At 43.6% G+C, this 18,558-nt stretch overlaps 1 protein-coding gene across 1 annotated transcript in view; it reads left to right on the plus strand.

The window, feature by feature from the left end:
• Nucleotides 1-12,903, plus strand: part of adamts5 (ADAM metallopeptidase with thrombospondin type 1 motif, 5 (aggrecanase-2)) — a gene marked incomplete at its 5' end in the record, with an annotated part of 13,488 nt that extends 585 nt beyond the window's left edge. The window contains 5 exons of the mRNA XM_083758899.1: nt 2,068-2,351; nt 6,240-6,423; nt 7,016-7,191; nt 8,254-8,429; nt 9,490-12,903. Of these exons, the coding sequence (XP_083615025.1) occupies nt 2,068-2,351; nt 6,240-6,423; nt 7,016-7,191; nt 8,254-8,429; nt 9,490-10,138 (1,469 nt within the window). The 3' untranslated portion in view covers nt 10,139-12,903. The remainder of the gene's footprint in view (nt 1-2,067; nt 2,352-6,239; nt 6,424-7,015; nt 7,192-8,253; nt 8,430-9,489) is intronic.
• Nucleotides 12,904-18,558: the final 5,655 nt, after the last annotated feature.

An 18,558-nucleotide genomic window follows, 5' to 3' on the forward strand; every position in this document is an offset into this window, starting at 1 on the left:
GTGGTGCATCCGGCTTTGTCGGGCGCCTATGCAAACACTTTGAATTAGTTCCTAATAATAATGACCCCAACAGTGGCGTGCACAGATAGACACTAGGGGGTGCTAGAGCACCCCCTGCCCTTTTGGCAATTTTGCTCTTAAAAGAAAAAATATTTTTTCTTTCTTAATTTGTAGTGTGTGGACCATGGTGACATTGATCAAATCTTGATAAAAAACGCTTCTACTATATTATTTAGGCCCCCACAATCTAAAGCTATGTTTCTATGTCAGTGGTTCTTCGATAAATAAATAAAATAGCAGACCTACAAGCTCGTAGCGCGCCACTCGGTGGCGCGCTATGAGCTTGTAGATCTGCTATTTTTCAATAGCTAAAGCACCAAAATGGGTTCCCGCCCCAAAATGCGCTGCACAAGGTGCCCTATTTTTCCACTTGAGCACCTGCCCCTCTAAATGTCTGTGCACGCCACTGGACTCCAACCAGGCAATCCGGTGCACTTGAGATCAGATTCTAAAAAAGTCAGTGGTTCTTCGGTTTTTCAAAAATAGCAGATCTACAAGCTCGTAGCACGCCACCGAGTGGCGCGCTACGAGCTTGTAGATCTGCTATTTTTCAATAGCTAAAGCATGCCATGATGCTAACTCCAAAATGGGTTCCCGTTCAGAATGGGATAACTTGTTGCACCTCAGCATCAACTAGAGTAATAACTAGAGTAACTACTAATTGACATGTCCAAATCATTGTAGTGGAGTAGAAGTGCAATATAATATTTGTCTCTGAGATGTAGTGGAGTACAAGACGTATAAAGGTATTGAAAAATTGGAAATACCAGTAGTAAGAAAAGTGACTCTCCACCACCGATAATAGCACTTCCTTACTTGGTGGTGCCTGGCAGCTCTACTGAACGATGCTTCATTGTTTTAAGTGCACTGTAATGCTCTCACATGATGTGCGTACAGCACGATGCCTGAAGTATTACTGTAAGAGAGAGAGAGAGAGCACTGTAACTGATCCAAAACTAAGTGTAGCACCCCAACAGTCTGCCTAATTGGGGTGTATTGAGTTCGTATGGTCTAGGTATATAGCTACCAAAAGGTTTAACTGTGTTGGGTGACACTTCCTGTACTCGGCTGAAAAATCTGTTACCCTTAAATGCAATACATTCACAGTGGAAATAACTGACCCAGACGTTTTAAATCAAAGGGAATAGAACTTTAACTGTTTCTTTGTCTTTTTAAATTTATTTTTTATATATAATGATTCCCTTTTTTTTCATTGTGAAAGTGTGTTTCAAAAGTTGACAAAGACATGAACAAAAGGAAATGAAAAGAAAAGACTGTCTTGACTTGTCTGAGACAAGGCTTAGTGACCTTTTAAAATAACAAAAATACCTGTTGTGTTGACACAATACACAAATGTTGCAAAACCCAAATGGCTTTTACGCAAAATAAACCACTTCAATTAAAACCTATGAATTATAGCTGGTATAATTATATGAACTCTTTAATCAAACAAATTAAATACTACCTAAAAGAATTCCCTTCAATTGTTTTCAAAAACGAAACTGCTCCCTATCTCTCTCCCTGACTATGAATTCACCTTAAACCCTTTTAAATTGTAGCTGCATATTTTACCATGAAACCATGAACTTAACCCATAACCGTGAACTTGACATTGAATAAAACGTTACATGAAATGTGCGTCGCTCCGCAATGCGATGATTCCGGTCCCCATGCAGTAACAGACACAGTTCAACTCACAGTCCTTCGCAGACGCTGTAGAAACAAACAGTCCGTGGATACAGTATACTTGAAATGGAAGACGATTCAAATGCCAACAGAGCCCCGGCCGGTCTCCCGGTCCGGAACAGTCTCCTCCAAACATCTTTAGTAACAATGAAATTGAGTTGACGTTGTTTGAAGGGGGTAACTGTCGTATATTATCGCAAAATATTCGACAAGAGGCTGTGCCTTACCGGGATAATTGGCACGACAGCGTTATGGTATACAGCGGTGCCGAATATCGCCTAATTCCAAAACATGGTGGTCTTTTTCCTCCTTCTCGTGCAGCCGAGTGCCTGCTGGACCCTCCCCGCCAGCCACTGCTGGGCCCCGAGGAGCTGCCGGGGCAGAGCTACGACGCCGTGCGCCAGTGCCGGCTGGCGTTCGGCCCCGAGTACACGGTGTGCCCCGGCATGGACGTCTGCGCGCGGCTGTGGTGCGCCGTCATCCGCCAGGGCCAGATGGTGTGTCTGACCAAGAAGCTGCCCGCCGTGGAGGGCACGCCGTGCGGGAAGGGACGCATCTGTCTGCAGGGGAAGTGTGTGGACAAGACCCGCAAGAGACACTACTCGGTAAGGCCCTGGCATGGTGCGTGTGGCTCGAGGAGTCGGTTTGGGGCTGTGTTTGATTTTGACGGCAAATTTTGATTCAGTTTTTAGTCGTATAGTCTATACTGCAGGGGTGGGGCAACTGGCGGCCCGGGGGCCCCCCACCTTCACTTAATGTGGCCCTCAGGTTAATGTCAGAATACTGATATAATGTTGGTTCCAGCTGTTTGCAATTCCACAACATGCAAACATGACCTGCTTTAATTACTTCAGTCTAAATTAGTAGCTCAATGCTCAACACACGTATAATTAAAGGCATTTGAAATGACATGAAAATGTAAATTTTCAGGATTTACAATTCCGCAACGCGTTTTGAGCTTGTAGATCGGCTATTTTTGCTATACGACAGTAATATATGGCCCTATAGGGAGTGAGTGTGGAAATACAGTGGCCCTCTCCATCGTCAAAGTTGCCCACCCCTGGTCTACTGCGACGTACAATGACACAGCTGCTTTCCCGGGTTCTAATGGGTTTAAGTCGATTTAAACCGACTTCAGGAGAGTGCAGTGTGTGAACGCCACAGCGATGTGGTTTTACTTTTAAGTGATCTGATGGGGATTTGAGTTGCCAGACGATACTCATGCGTGACTGCTTGTGCGTGCCCATAAGAGAGAGAAACAAATAGTAGGTGAAAGAAGAAAAGAATGTTTGTGAGTGTTTATTTGTCACATGCCGTTTTTGAAGGCGCTCGTTCGTATCCTGTCCAATGTTTTATTGTTATAATTACCTGGTATACAGTTGTGCATCATGCTATTTAGACAGCATGTTATTTTGATGTACAGTTTAGCCTACAGTAGATGCCATCCCACATAGTTTCTTTGAGGCACTACATTGTTTCCGATTCTTTCTTCCCGATAGGCGTGGTTTTGAGATTATTATTTTGTGAGGTTAGGTTTCTAGGTTAAGGAGTGTTCTGTACCTTATACGAATGTGTTTATGTATGATTAAGCACAGTACATCTTGGTTGAATACGAGTCTTGGGGAATTATGTTTTTAGGTTCTTTAAGGCAGGGTTACTTTTGTTGACCAAGACTAAAAGACTACGGTTTTAGTTTTTAGTTTAGCTTTGTGAGGTTAGGATTATATGGTTTTATTATTATATTATAATAGGATTCATTTTTGTGAGGTTAGGGTTTAGGTTTAGGCATATCCACAGCCATCAAATAGAAGGGTCCAGGAAGGGAGGTATTAGTGCCCATTGTTCTGCAATTTATTTCTGTATTCAACATCTAATTGTTGGTTATTGTCTAGAGTTCATGTGAACTCTGCCTCTCTCTCTCTCTCTCTCTCTCTCTCTCTCTCTCCCTCTCTCTCTCTCTCTCTCTCTCTCTCAACAGTCAAATACACATTTACTGAATTCTCTATTGAAAACAGAGCCCCAAGCCAAAGTACTGAGAATTTTTTTTTTTCTTTCTTTTATTTAAATTTTTTATACGATATTTGTCCAGAATTCTTTGGTTTGCGTACTATCCACACTACGACAGTTCTTTTATGAAAACATGAATAATAAAATCCAACCGCCACTCTCGCTCCGCTCGCGAACACTGGCGGTTGCCGTCGGATACATGCTCGATCAAAAGGATCAACTTGTCGCCACTTTTTTTTAAACAAATGTCAAATGTTTTCAGTTTTAACGTTTTATTTTTATTTCTTAAGTGAAGCATAAATCCAGGCTTATTGGAGCCAAAAAGAACTGTGTGATGTGGCTTCGACGAGACCGTGTGAGGGAGGGCTGATTTTACCACATGCGGTCATAGGCCCATAGCCAGTGGTGTAAAGCAACCAAGTACATTTACTGTAGTACTGTACTTAGTCACTTTACTAGGCTACTTTACTTGATTATTTACTCCACCATTTGAAAATAGCATCGACGCATTGTGAGCTTGAAGAGCTGCTATTTTCAAAATACTTTTTACACATTTGAAAACTTGAAATGGGACATTCTGTATAATGAGTGGGGCCTACTTTTACTTTTGGTAGCCTACTTTAACCCATTCTGACCTGAGATCAGATTCATACGAGGTTTCCACTGGACACACACTGGTCTGATTAACCCATTCTGACCTGAGATCAGATTCTAGAAATGTCAGTCGCTCTTCGATTTTTCAAAATTAGCAGATCTACAAGCTCGTAGCGCGCCACTCGGTGGCGCGATATGAGCTTGTAGATCTGCTGTTTTTCAATAGCTAAAGCATAACATGATGCTGACACCAAAATGGGTGCCCGTTCAGAATGGGTTAAAGGTATATTCAGTGATTTCACTTAATTCAAATATCACTTATTTTTTTGTTTTGTTGTGATAATCCTCCCTACTATAGAGTGTGCTGGCCATATAAGGAGTTCCTCCCTGTCCCCAGTTAACCCCTGGGGGTCAAAAAACCTTAGGTTTCGTTTTTGACTCTCTATCCTGATTGGACGAAAGGCTGGGTCCCACAGCCAAAAACGAAACCTAAGGTTTTTTGAGTGAAATCACTGAATATACCTTTAAGTACATTTTGATGCCAATCATTTTGTACTTTTACTCAATTGCATTTTGAATGAGTACAGAGTGAGTATCTAGTATTTCTATGTTGCAGTATTGAAACTTTTCCACCCCTGCCCATATAGCACACTGCCTCTATCACCGTGCCATTTATCAATTTGAAAACAAGCAGGTCTACAAGCTCTTATTATTTTTCGAAAAAGAATTTGACACACACACACACACACACACACACACACACACACACACACGCGCGCGCGTGCATCTCTCTAAAGGGGGGATTCCCTCCAACATGTGACCTGGCTGACAGCCAGTCTGACTTCCAAAGTGCTTAATGAGAAAAGCTAATTATCCTCTCTTATCTTGCCCTCTCTTTCTCTCTCTCTCCCTCCCTCTTTCACCCCCCCCCCCCCCATCTATCCCTCCATCCCATCTTCTCCTCCCTGACCCACCCTCCCCCACCCCTCTCTTTCATCCTCCCCTCCACTCGGCTGTATATCGCTTCATCGTGTCCGTTCAAGGTTAGTACAGTTTTCATTTCTCTCTGTCACTGTTTCCAAGTTCACTTTTTTGATTTAGTTTATGGTGTGCGTGCGTGCGTGCGTGCGTGCGTGCGTGTGTGCGTGCGTGCGTGCGTGCGTGCGTGCGTTTATTCGTATTCGTTTTTTTATTGGGTGGTCAGGGGTGAGAGTCACCTGTTTCAATGACAATGACCTGCCAAACACTTTACAGCTCACAGTTATGTAATTCAGTCAAGAGAACAACAGCTCAATTTCAGCTACTAAACCCCGACTGGACATGAAATCATGAACCAGACACAAGGCATAATAGATACAATATTGATAATATATATATATATATATATATATATATATATATATAGTATATAGTATAGGATCTTTGACAACAAGGCTTAAAACATATGAACCCATGCAGTATGGTTGAGTGGAGTCCTTGAGTGGACTCAGGACTCTATGCCTAGTGTATGTTCTGCTCTCTGTTTTTGTGAGCTTATTGATCGCCCAAAGCTTCCCCCACAATATGGATGCTGGGGTTTAACCCATTCTGACCTGAGATCAGATTCATACGAGGTTTCCGCCGGACACACACTGGTCTTATGAACCCATTCTGACCTGAGATCAGATTCTAAAAATGTCAGTCGTTCTTCGATTTTTCAAAAATAGCAGACCTACAAGCTCTTATCGCGCCACTCGGTGGCGCGATATGAGCTTGTAGATCTGCTATTTTTAAATAGCTAAAGCATAACATGATGCTGACACCAAAATGGGTGCCCGGTCAGTATGGGTTTAAGTGGAGGTTACTGTAACTGACACTCACCCACCCACCCACCCTCTCTCTCTCTCTTCCAGGCGTCAAACCACGGCAGCTGGAGTTCGTGGGGGGCGTGGGGCGGGTGCAGCAGGTCGTGCGGCGGGGGCGTGCAGTTCGCCCAGCGCCTGTGCAACAACCCGCCGCCGCGCAACAACGGCCGCTACTGCACAGGGAAGAGAGCCATCTACCGCTCCTGCCACGTCACGCCGTGCCCCCCGGCCGGTGAGTGTTCAATTTTTTACCCATTCTGACCTGAGATCAGATTCATACGAGGTTTCCACGTGGACACACACTGGTCTGATTAACCCATTCTGACCTGAGATCAGATTCTAGAAATGTCAGTCGCTCTTCGATTTTTCAAAAAATAGCAGACCTACAAGCTCGTATCGCGCCACTCGGTGGCGCGATATGAGCTTGTAGATCTGCTATTTTTCAATAGCTAAAGCATAACATGATGCTAACACCAAAATGGGTTCCCGTTCAGAATGGTCCTATCCTGACTTGAGTCAAATTGATACCAATTTGACCTGGAAATGTATTTTCATCTTTATTAAAGTCAGTTTATTTTTTTATTAAGAGACTATCAATGACCAGGAGGCAATTCCTTCGTTCTTATTCTTACTATTATATTGTCTTGTACACTTTAAAAAAAAAAGTTATGTGTCTAAGCTGTTTTGTTAGCAGACCCAATAATAATAATAATAATAATAATAATAATAATAAACTATATTTGTATAGCATTTGCTGGGGTTTAAGTGGTGTTAAGTGGTTAATCAATTCGTTTTTTTATGATTGATAATATTTTTTATTTCAGCTAAGAGTTTCCGCCAGGAGCAGTGCGAGGTGCGCAACGGTCCCCAGACGGACCCCAAAGGGGTGAAGACCTTCGTGGAGTGGGTGCCTAAGTTCGCCGGAGTCCTTCCCAAAGACGTGTGCAAGCTGACCTGCCGAGCCAAAGGCACCGGCTACTACGTGGTGTTCTCTCAGAGGGTGAGTTCAAAGTTTGACTTTACTTTGAGCGAAAGTGCAAATGGATTGGCATCGATGTGTTCTTAACAGTTTCCGTGCTTTGAATGGATTACTCCAGGTTAATGTCGCTGCCATATCGGACATACGCGACTTTTGTTTTATGTGTTTAATCCGCCGCAATGTAAAAAATAAATAGAAAATCCTTCTTCGCCGCGGAGAAAGAGAGTAGATGCATCTGTTTGGATGATGAAACCGGAAATCGATCGTCACATGCTGTGGGCTGCTAGGGCTTCTGGGAAATTGAGGCCAATGCAAACGAATGGGGTTCAACGCCTCATGGAGGAGGCTCCTGTGCTGCGTCTTCCGGGTGTACCAAGATGGCGGGTGGTCCGGCCGTTCATAACAAACGGGGGAAGCTTTTTTCGCTCGATTTTCGCGGATTAAAAGCCCAAATAATTCAGCGTATGCTCTAAAGATAATACAACAATCTCGGCAGTGAAGGGGGGTTGATTAAAAGTCTGGTAAATCGTTTTCCGCAGTCAAACTGTTAAAGTACCCAGAGCAATTCAAAAGGCATTACTCATTATGCGGAAATGTTGGTTAATGTACGTTTTGTAATAATAATCAAAATCTTCAAAGTAACTAGCAAACTAAGGTTTTCAAATAGGCGTAGTGGAGTAAATAGTACCATATTTGTCTCTGCGATGTAGTGGAGTAAGTAATTAAAAGTATTGAAAGAATATTGAAAAACGACAGTACAGTACAGTACCGTACAGTACTCAAAGTAAATACTTTGAGTACTTAGTTACTTTGCACAACTGCTAACCCAACCCAACCTAACCTAACCTAACCTAACCTAACCTAACCTAACCTAACCTAACCTAACCTAACCTAACCTAACCTAACCTAACCTAACCTAACCTAACCTAACCTAACCTAACCTAACCTAACCTAACCTAACCTAACCTAACCTAACCTAACCTAACCTAACCCAACCCAACCTAACCTAACCTAACCTAACTAATAAGACATGTTATACTGTAGCTATTATGTTCACATTGAAAGCTTTGTCTCCCTCTGCAGGTGACGGACGGTACAGAGTGCCGCCCTTACAGCAGCTCAGTGTGCGTTAAGGGGAAGTGCGTGAGGACGGGCTGCGACGGGATCATCGGCTCCAAGCTGCAGTTCGATAAGTGTGGAATCTGTGGGGGAGACAGCACAGGCTGCATCCGAGTGCTGGGGAACTACACCAAGAAGAGGTAAGTGTTTTTTTTTTTAGAGTTTGCATGTTCTCCCCGCATCAGTGGCGTGCACAGATAGACACTAGGGGGTGCTAGAGCACCCCCTGCCTTTTGGCAATTTTGCTCTTAAAGGTATATTCAGTGATTTCACTTAATTCAAATATCACTTATTTTTTTGTTTTGTTGTGATAATCCTCTCTACTATAGAGTGTGCTGACCATATAAGGAGTTCCTCCCTGTCCCCAGTTAACCCCTGGGGGTCAAAAAACCTTAGGTTTCATTTTTGGCTCTCTATCCTGATTGGATGAAAGGCTTAGGTCCCAGCCAAAAACGAAACCTAAGGTTTTTTGAGTGAAATCACTGAATATACCTTTAAAACAAAAAGAAAAAAAAGTTTTTTTTCTTTTTCTTAATTTGTATAGTGTGTGGACCATGGTGACATTGATCAAATCTTGATAAACGCTTCTACTATATTATTTAGGCCCCCACATAATCTAAAGCTATGTGTTTCTATGTCAGTGGTTCTTAGATTAAAGAAAAATAGCAGACCTACAAGCTCGTAGCGCGCCACTCGGTGGCGCGCTATGAGCTTGTAGATCTGCTATTTTTCAATAGCTATAAAGCACCAAAATGGGTTTCCCGCCCCAAAATGCGCTGCACAAGGTGCCCTTTTTTTTCACTTGAGCACCTGCCCCTCTAAATGTCTGTGCACGCCACTGCCCCGCATCCTCTATAGGGTAGGTACCCTCACAAAAACATGCAGTAATCCTGGTCTCTAAAACTACCCGCTGGCCAGCAGTGTATAGGAAAGACTTGTTCGCAGCCAGCTAGGGCGCCTGATGGAGGGGAAAGGAACTGGTTGGAATAACGTGTTCCTTCCACGCGTTTACGTCCAACCAGGGAAACTCCTTTCTGTGTAGAGACAGAGAAATGAAGTCCTCAGCAGTACATATATAAGGCTAGAGGGCTCAAGTGGTAAATGTACTTTGTTATAATTATATAACTTTTGAGTATTGTACTTGAGCATACTTTTTCCACAGCTGAATGTGACCTCTCTCTGTCTCTGTCCTCTTCACAGTAAGGGCTACACAGACGTGGTTAAGATCCCAGAGGGCTCCACCCACATCAAGGTCCGCCAGCACAAAGCCAAGGACCAGACCCGCTACACGGCCTACCTGGCTCTGCGCCGGCCCAGCGGCGAGTACCTCCTCAACGGCAAGTTCATGATCTCCACCTCCGAGACGGTCATCCCCCTCAACGGCTCCGTCCTGAACTACAGCGGCTGGAGCCAGCGCGACGAGTGGCTCCACAGCATGGGGCCCGGCGCCCTGCGGGAGGCCCTGGTGGTGCAGATCCTCGCCACGGACGCCAAGAAGCCCCTGGACATCCGCTACAGCTTCTTCATGCCCCGTCGGACCCCCCTTAAGGAGGCGGCGCCCCGGTTGTCCCCTATGCTCGGCACCACCAGCACGACGGTCTCGACGACCACGAAGCTAGCCACCGCGGCGGCGGCGCCCGTGTCCACTCCCGCGCCTCCGGGCGCCTCCACGCCGCCCCCGGGGCCCCAGTGGGTGACGGGGCCGTGGATGAGCTGCTCCAGGACTTGTGACACGGGGTGGCAGAGCCGCACGGTGCAGTGTAAGGACCCCCAGGGGAAACTGTCCAAGGGCTGCACCCTGGCGGCACGGCCGTCCGCGTTCAAACACTGTCTGGTGAAGAAATGCTGAGAAACCTTTATCGCCTTGATCCGAGGCGAGGGAAAGAAATACGCTCCTCTTATAGCGATTCATCGCGATGTTGGACGTGGACTGGAACGGGCCGAAACCAGGCACCGAACTCTCGAACCGGACGGACTCGACTACGTGTTGCCGATGTCGCATGGAAACCTTGTATGTCCGAAACGGTTAGTTTTTCAGGAAATGGAAAAAGATATTGTGTTCCATTTATTATTTAGTCACAAGCTCTTGTTAATACTTTTCATTGGTTTCATTTTTTATAAAACCCAACAGACACACTTAACCAGTTGAACCTTTTTTCAAATGTAGCGGAAATTGGCAATCTACAAGCTCATAACGAGTGGCGATGCTGTGATCTTGTCAATCGTAGATTTCAGCTATACTTTGTGCGACACTCTGATTCTAATACAACCAAGTAGGACATGAATTAATGAAATGAAACATGACAAAAGTTGAAATGATAAATACAAGGTTTCTGCCCGACAAGCAACAATATGACAGGGAAAAAGGACTTTGAATATGACAGGGAAAAGGACTTTTAATCGTAAAGGACGCGCACAGCACAATTAATGAGGACATATATTGACACACGATGGACAAATGTGTGGACTGACTTGACGAGCGCTGTCATGCGTCGTCACTTTACACAAACGTCACTTACATGTCACGCAACTTGTGGACGATAAGCTACGGAACCGTCCCGGCCGCGGCCCCAGTCCTTCCTGCATGTCGGGGAGGTTTAAAGCGTGTATTCCCCTGTGTAATGTTGTGTGTGTGTCGTGTTGTTTCTTTTAGACGCCATCTTGCGTGACGCCCTGCTCTGGCCACTGTGGAGTTTAAAGCCTGGTTTCTACGTATTTTTGCACCCTTGGGAACACAAAAACATAAACATAAACAAAACGGTTAAAACGACAGAGGCGCGCCGTCTAAAGCCACGAGAGACGCTACGCCAAACGTCGCGAACGTTCACGTTACGTCCCGAATGGACGACCGAGGATAACTGTCAACAGCGGCCACCAAACGTGTCAGAGCCCCTAGCGGAAGCAGAGTAGAGCAAGACACATGCAATAGGATATATGGATAATCTGACTGGTTATCAATTATAAGGAGGCGAGATAGCCGTATAGCCTATATGCTATATGCCGTATAGCCTAGCGTTAGCCGTTCATAATCACCTCGTCATTTCCGTTCACGACTAGACTTTCCGATGGTGAGCGAAACTGATTGCATCCCAGATGTCCCTCTGATGAATTTCGATTGGCTGTCGATGTATCTGTCAATCACAAAAAAGAAAACTAAAGCGTATTGTCGCCGTGGTGCGAATTACCTTTTTTTTATCAGGATTCGAACCTCGCACCCTGTCGTCTTGTTTGTGTGTGCGGACAAGAGCTCCTCCCACGGAAAGCGTTCCTTTATCGTCTCTCTGTTATCGTCCAATCGCAATCGCAACCCCCCGTGCCCTTCTCCCCTTACCTATTTTTTTATTGGTCCATCAGTCCTGGGTAGTTTCCCGGGTACCAGGAAATAAAGCATATGGGCTTAGAGACCATTGGTTAAACTTCTCAATGTCTGGTCTGGGGACGACTAGGAGTCTAAATTTACTCTTATGGGACTAATAACTCTGAGAGTGTGCAAATATTTGCACACTCTCAGAGTAAAATTTACACTCACTACAGAGTGGGACCTGTATCCTTAATTGGAAAGACAAAGCTTTTCCGGAAGGGAGGACAGTTACATTCTGCTAGTGTTTTCTGGAGGTTCATAATATGAACGCTTGACTTGTGTGTGTGTGTGCGTGCGTGCGCGCATGTGTGCCCCTCAGATCGTCATTTCACCCCAGTTTCAATTATGTCTGTCTGTCTGTCTGTCTGTCTGTCTGTCTGTCTGTCTGTCTGTCTGTCTGTCTGTCTGTCAAAATTGATGCTAGTGTTGACAATGTATAGCCCCTGGGTTATCTAACATCAAGAGGAGTTATATGCATCCATGTACAATTCAACTCTGAAGCTGTCTTTTGCGTGCTCTCTCTCTCTCTCTCTCTCTCTCTCTCTCTCTCTCTCTCTCTCTCTCTCTCTCTCTCTCTCTCTCTCTCTCTCTCTCTCCCCCCCCCGAATTCCAATACCCAAATGTCTGCCTCCTCGCCTCCTCCTCCGCACTCCTTAATTCTAGCGGGATCCCGAAGACGTCTGCGTCCTCAAATGGCAATTTGGAGGAGCTGAGGTCAAGTAGTTAACCACTTTCAACAAGGCATCCCTGTATAGGCAAACAAGAACATTTATATACCCCCAAAACAAAAGCAAAAACTAGTAGTAATAAGTAATAATAAGTAATAATAAAATGTTATAATAAAGTAAAGTAAAAGTACCTCAATATTGTAATTAAGTCCCACCGTACTAATTGAATTAGTTAATTTCCACCACCTTCACGCATGCACGCATGCACGCACGCACACACACACACACACACACACACACACACACCTTTTTCAGACTCTTCCATTGGGAAAAACAACCTTACGCAAAAAGACAGCAAAGCAGCACTGAATTAATAATTTATTGTTTGTACAACTGGTATGTGTGAATTAAAAACAGAAAAAAACGGGATGAGTTTTATTTATTATAGTAATTTTGTATCAAATTACTATTTAACGTAGAACTATGACTGTGCAGAATCATTCCTTTGTAAGAAAATAGTTGTTGTTCTCTTCTAGTCATCATCATGAATATATGTACATAAAAAAATCTATATATTTAAATATATCTGTGTGTTTGTGGTTCATTTCATCTTGGATGTGATGTATTACATTAGGTTTAGGAAGACAGCAAACTGTTGTAGAAGATATTCTTATTGTTTTACTCAAAAATAAAACACTTGATATGTACATATATATATTTTTTTTTTATATATGCCACACACTGTACATGTACCAACATATATGCACATATCTGAAATTGGACCCCTACATATATGTCTCTCAACATATGTACATATATGTCAATATATGACACATCATATGCACATGTATGTGTAGCATATATGCACATGTATGTGTAGCATATATGCACATGTATGTGTAGCTAAGGACAAGGAAAATGTCGTGAACAAACAAGGCTGTGCTTTAGATACTTTGTCCAACGTTATGTCTCTGCGCCCCGTGCGCCGTACAGCCCAGATCCAAGCCATTATTTTTGTAAACTCGTCAATCTGGGTTCCTTGGTGCCGTCTCCATGCTGGAAAGCTGAAAATCGAATTCCGTTTTCTGGCTCATTCCCTCGACGTGACCTGCTGTGGCACTTAAAGATGGAGTGCCACCATTTTTTTCCACCCTAAAACATGATCATCAGGTATTCTTACAATATAAGGGGGAAGAACTTTTTCCAAAAAGTGTACAGTATTTGTTAAAATCATGCTTTTATGTGGACACGCCCACCAGTTCATTAAGTATGCCTGGTTTGCCTGGTGGGTGGTGATGGGTGGTGATCCACCTGAACTGAAGCCGCACCCACAGCTGTAGTTGTATGATAAAGGGGGAGGGGTTCAGGGGAGGGGCTGATAGTGTGGTGTCACTATATTACTGTTTACTTCATTGGCCCGTTTGACTGTCAAGGGTTCATCCTCCAGGGTGTCTAATGAAGTACTGTCACCTCATAGACACATGAAAAACTGGAAAAATACAAAAATTGTGGCATTCCATCTTTAAGCAAGTCTGCACCATTGTGAGGTCAGTTTAAAAAAAAGAACGTATACAAGCACACCGGATAGTCGCTCAATGTAAACAAACCAGACAAGCCAGACAAGTATGGCGGCCGCTACCACGTGACACATATGTTGACGCCCCCTCCAGGAGATTTTGGTACACAGTATATGCACAGCAGCCATTTTGGAAAGACATTAGGCCTGTTCCTTAGGCCTACTTCCTTCACAGGTGTTACCAATGAATGATACTAATTGACAACTCTGAGTCAGGGTGCTGATATTGTGTATGTTAGCTGGAAACACTACTACACCAGTGGGTCTCAAGGTGGGGTCCACTTGGTTCCATTTGTACACTCAGTTATCTGGGGACCCTGTGGGGTGAGTTATGATGTAGGCTACATGATGTACATTGCATACAAGTAATGTATTCAACATTTTACTGGAAAAATAAGATATACAAACACAAAGAAGGGAATACTCAAGTAAAGAAGAGCACCTCAACATTGTACTCAAGATGGCCTACAGTATTCGATTAAAATGTACTTATTTGCATTCCAACAATGGAATGTCTTCACTGAACTCTGGAATAAATTACACTAAGAGTTGTTTACGTCTCAGTTTGAGCCAGAATGCAGCTGGTGGTAAACCCTCTCAATTCCTCTCTCAATGTGATTCAACATTCTAGAGTTATTGTTATTATAGCTTATTAAATTAGTATTTCTGTGATTAGTATTTTATTAGATAAACAGAACGGCACCAACAACACAAATCAACAATAACCAAAAACAGAACAGATATAGCAACACAATATGCAAAGTGGGACAACAAAAATAAACAGAAACGATACAAGATTAATTATACACAATGAAACCATGTGAGCAGGCAAGGATCTCTACAGTATGGGGCGGGGGGGGGGGGGTCAGCCAGTAGTCATAAGCAATATTATTATTGCAATTCTACCACAGTTACCCTTAAAACAAAGAAAATCGCTGAAAGAATATATTTTTTTAATGACAGATGTAGTCACTACGACCACAAATGTCCCAATAAACTAGCTAGCCTATAGCCACCCAGTTTGCTAGCGCTCTGGGAGAACAGAGCGGCTGAATTCTTTGTTTTGATTAGGTGGTGAACAGTGCTGGTTTAACCACCGGCTAGGCTGTTTCAACCAATCAGATTGCTTCCTCGAAACGACCTGTGGTAGAATCAGGGGGGCAGTCAGCCAGATATTTCATGAAGCCTCATTTGAAATCGGTAGTTCATATAATGGCCTGTTGTGGCGCTGGACTGGACCCAAAAAGCCCCATAGCTCCATAGAGGCCCATGTATTTTGGCCCAACTTCACCTAGACTGTATTACCTTAATAAACATGGTCATGAATACTTTCTTCTTCCAGTCACTAGTTTAAAGTCTCATTTCTAATGTCATAATATTCTTTTTTGGAAAAGTATGGTCCCATTAATTAAAAAAATGACCATAAAGAAAAAAAACCATCGCGTATGTTCTGAGGGGCGTGGCTACCGTTACAGTCTATGATCGGGATTCCCCTCCCACTCGAGTCAAAATAAAAACCAACGGAGAAGAAGGGGGGGAAGTCCCGCCTCGTTGTCTGGGCAGCCAATGGCCAGCTGGTCCAAAACGGAGCCAGCCAATGGCCAGCTGGTACCAAACGGATCTAGAAAGATGGCGACTTACATCCATATTATTACAGGCTTCATTTTACGTTCATGTTAGACCCGGCGAACGCTTTGTCCATATTTTTTACAGTCTATGGGTAGAATACGTGTTGAGAATTTCCTCAGACAAGCCAAATGGCAGCCTCTGGTGGACAAAACTATTCACAACTCAACTTCCCTTCCACCACCACAACTGCACCAATCACCCACAGGTGTCAGCCATCAGCACTCTGGGCTGATTGCCATTGCCAGCTCAGGTGTGCTCCCCTGCAAACACTCACCCCACACACAGTTCACTCACACAGCTCTCCACTCCAGACCCAAGCCATGCGTCACTGACAAAATGTAAGCTCTTGTTTACTGTATTACTTAATTACTATATTATGCTTTGAGTTATATGTTTTGAGTTAATCGATGTATTGCAAATACCTGACTTTATCTTTTAAATGCTGAGTATTGATATGCTCCATTTTTCTCCTGTTTTGGCAGAACCTAGCCCCTCTCAGAACCCTCCGTAAAGCTTTTCTGACATTTGGATGTCACTTTACGTAGGGTCCCTGTGCGTTACTGTGTTTTCGTATTGAAATGATAGAACGCGGACATCAATATTGTCGTTAACGTCGTGTCTGCGCCGTTTGACAGCTTCTTTTCTTGTGAGTTATTCTTTGTTTGACCGATTTGGTCGCTTTGATTCTTCTTGTTTATTTACCGTTTATTGTACCGCCTCCCGATGTGCGGTTGGCTTGTGCGGCTACGTCCCTGCCTCTGATCTGCTGTGTCATAGCTATAGCGCCACTAGCTAGCCAGATAGGCGGTACAATGATGTGTCAATAAACAAGGAAGGAAGAGAAGAATCAAAGCGACCAAATCGGTCAAACAAAGATTAAAAATACTTAACAGCTTCCACGCCACAGGAGATATTCGCAGCGGTATTTATAGGTACTTATAGTTCACAAATTCAGAAGCCCTCAAACGAACAAAAGCCGTCAAAAAGCGCAGAAGGACGTATCCGAAGGTACTTACGTTCATTTATGTGTGTGTACCCGGTGGCAGGGTGGAGGTGGAATAGGACCCAAGGAATTCAAGGAATCAAGACACTTACCCCGCTGCTGCACCCTTAGATCTCCATATATGAAGCTGATCTGTTCTGACATTCCATAATGTTGATCTGACCTCATCAAACCCTGTACTCAAGACCCTGTCACCCTTAGATCTCAATATATGGAGCTGACCTGTTCTGACATTCCATATTAATCTGACCCCCCCCCCCCCCCCCCCCATCCCAAAGCGCCAGCGCTCGCCCTTTGTAAATTATTATACAAGTTATCTGGCCTATTTTTTTTTTTTATATAGGGGCGCCATGGGCCCTCCTAAGTCCAGCTTTGAGGGTTTGTGTCAACGGCAGTGGCGTGCACAGATAGACACTAGGGGTTGCTAGAGCACCCCCTGCCCTTTTGGCAATGTGCTCAAAAAAATAAAAAAACAAAAAAGTTTCTTTTTTTTCTTACTTTTTAGTGTGTGGACCATGGTGACATTGATCAAATCTTGATAAAAAAAACGCTTCAACTATATTATTTAGGCCCCCACAATCTAAAGCTATATGTTTCTATGTCAGTGGTTCTTCGATTAAAAAAAGAAATAGCAGACCTACAAGCTCGTAGACCTATGAGCTTGTAGATCTGCTATTTTTTCAATAGCTAAAGCACCAAAATGGGTTCCCGCCCCAAAATGTGCTGCACAAGGTGCCCTTTTTTTCACTTGAGCACCTGCCCCTCTAAATGTCTGTGCACGCCACTGGTCAACGGTAACACAAACATTGAAGACACAAGTGTGTAAACACAAATGTTGAGTAGTAGTAGTAGTAGTAGTAGATTCTACAAACATTTGGATGTCAGATAAACAGTAAACACATGGTGACATCATGACATTTCCATGAGTTTATTATTCCCGGAGGTGGACATTCCAGCTTCACTGCTGGCTGCTGCGGAGACCGAGAGGTCCTGGGTTCAATGCCAGGACATATTTACAATAATGTTATGTGGGACCCCAGACACTGGGAGAAAATTCAAAGTATTTTCACAATTTGTTCTATTTTCATAACTCTTCCTCGGAGCAGTGGTTTTCCCAAGAATAGCAGATGTACAAGCTCGCAGGCAAAGATCCTTGTTTCCCGGTTTTAATGGGTTTTTAATGTGTGTGTGTTCTCACTCAACAGTAAATAAACCAGCATACAGTATAGCCTACAGTAAGTGTATACTGCCCTACAGTAACTAGTAAAGTGCAGTAACTACACTTTTGGACATACCGACTTATTTGTGTACATCCCAAAGGTCAAATTAGCCTTCACGATTTTGAGGCATAAACGGTTGCCTCAATGACATAATTACAATTAGTGTAATATTACTTATTTTAGTGTAATATTACTTATTTGCCGATATCTCATTTGGCTGACCAGTTGTAACACTTGTAAACACAATATTAGCCTTTTTTTCCACCCATAGCGCAATTTGGCTTTGTAGGGCAATGTACAGGGCATCTGCACATTGACATGCATGTCTGTCTGCCTGCCTTCCTCCGTGTCTGTCTGTGTTACGTTCCACATAGGTTTGTTTGGGATTTCTATGTAGGCTATTACTCCCTGTCTCTCCTCCCCTCTATAGAGCGTCGCAGTCCGCCCCCTCGAGACAACCGGAAAAAATTAATCCCTGTTAATTTTCCTCATAGACTTTTAAGAAAGTATTTATTTAAAGACGTTTACGCCGCAGAAAAAGCCAACTCTTGTCGTGACAAATCATGACGATAAACACAATGTTTTGGGCCAAACAAAGAATTATGTTTTTCCTTCTTTGTAATTTTTTGTTTGGTCCAAAATATTGTGTTTGTTGTCATGATTTGTCACGACTCGAGTTGGCTTCGTACGACGCTTAAAAGGTCTTTAAATGAATACGTTTTGAAATGTCTATGGGAAAAATCCATTGGGATTCCTTTCCTGGGCCTGGCGTCGTCATGAAAGGGGGCGGGGCTCTATTCAACCACCTCATC

Source organism: Protomyctophum parallelum, assembly GCF_964188405.1.
Source record: "Protomyctophum parallelum genome assembly, chromosome: 23".
Lineage (NCBI taxonomy): Eukaryota > Metazoa > Chordata > Actinopteri > Myctophiformes > Myctophidae > Protomyctophum > Protomyctophum parallelum.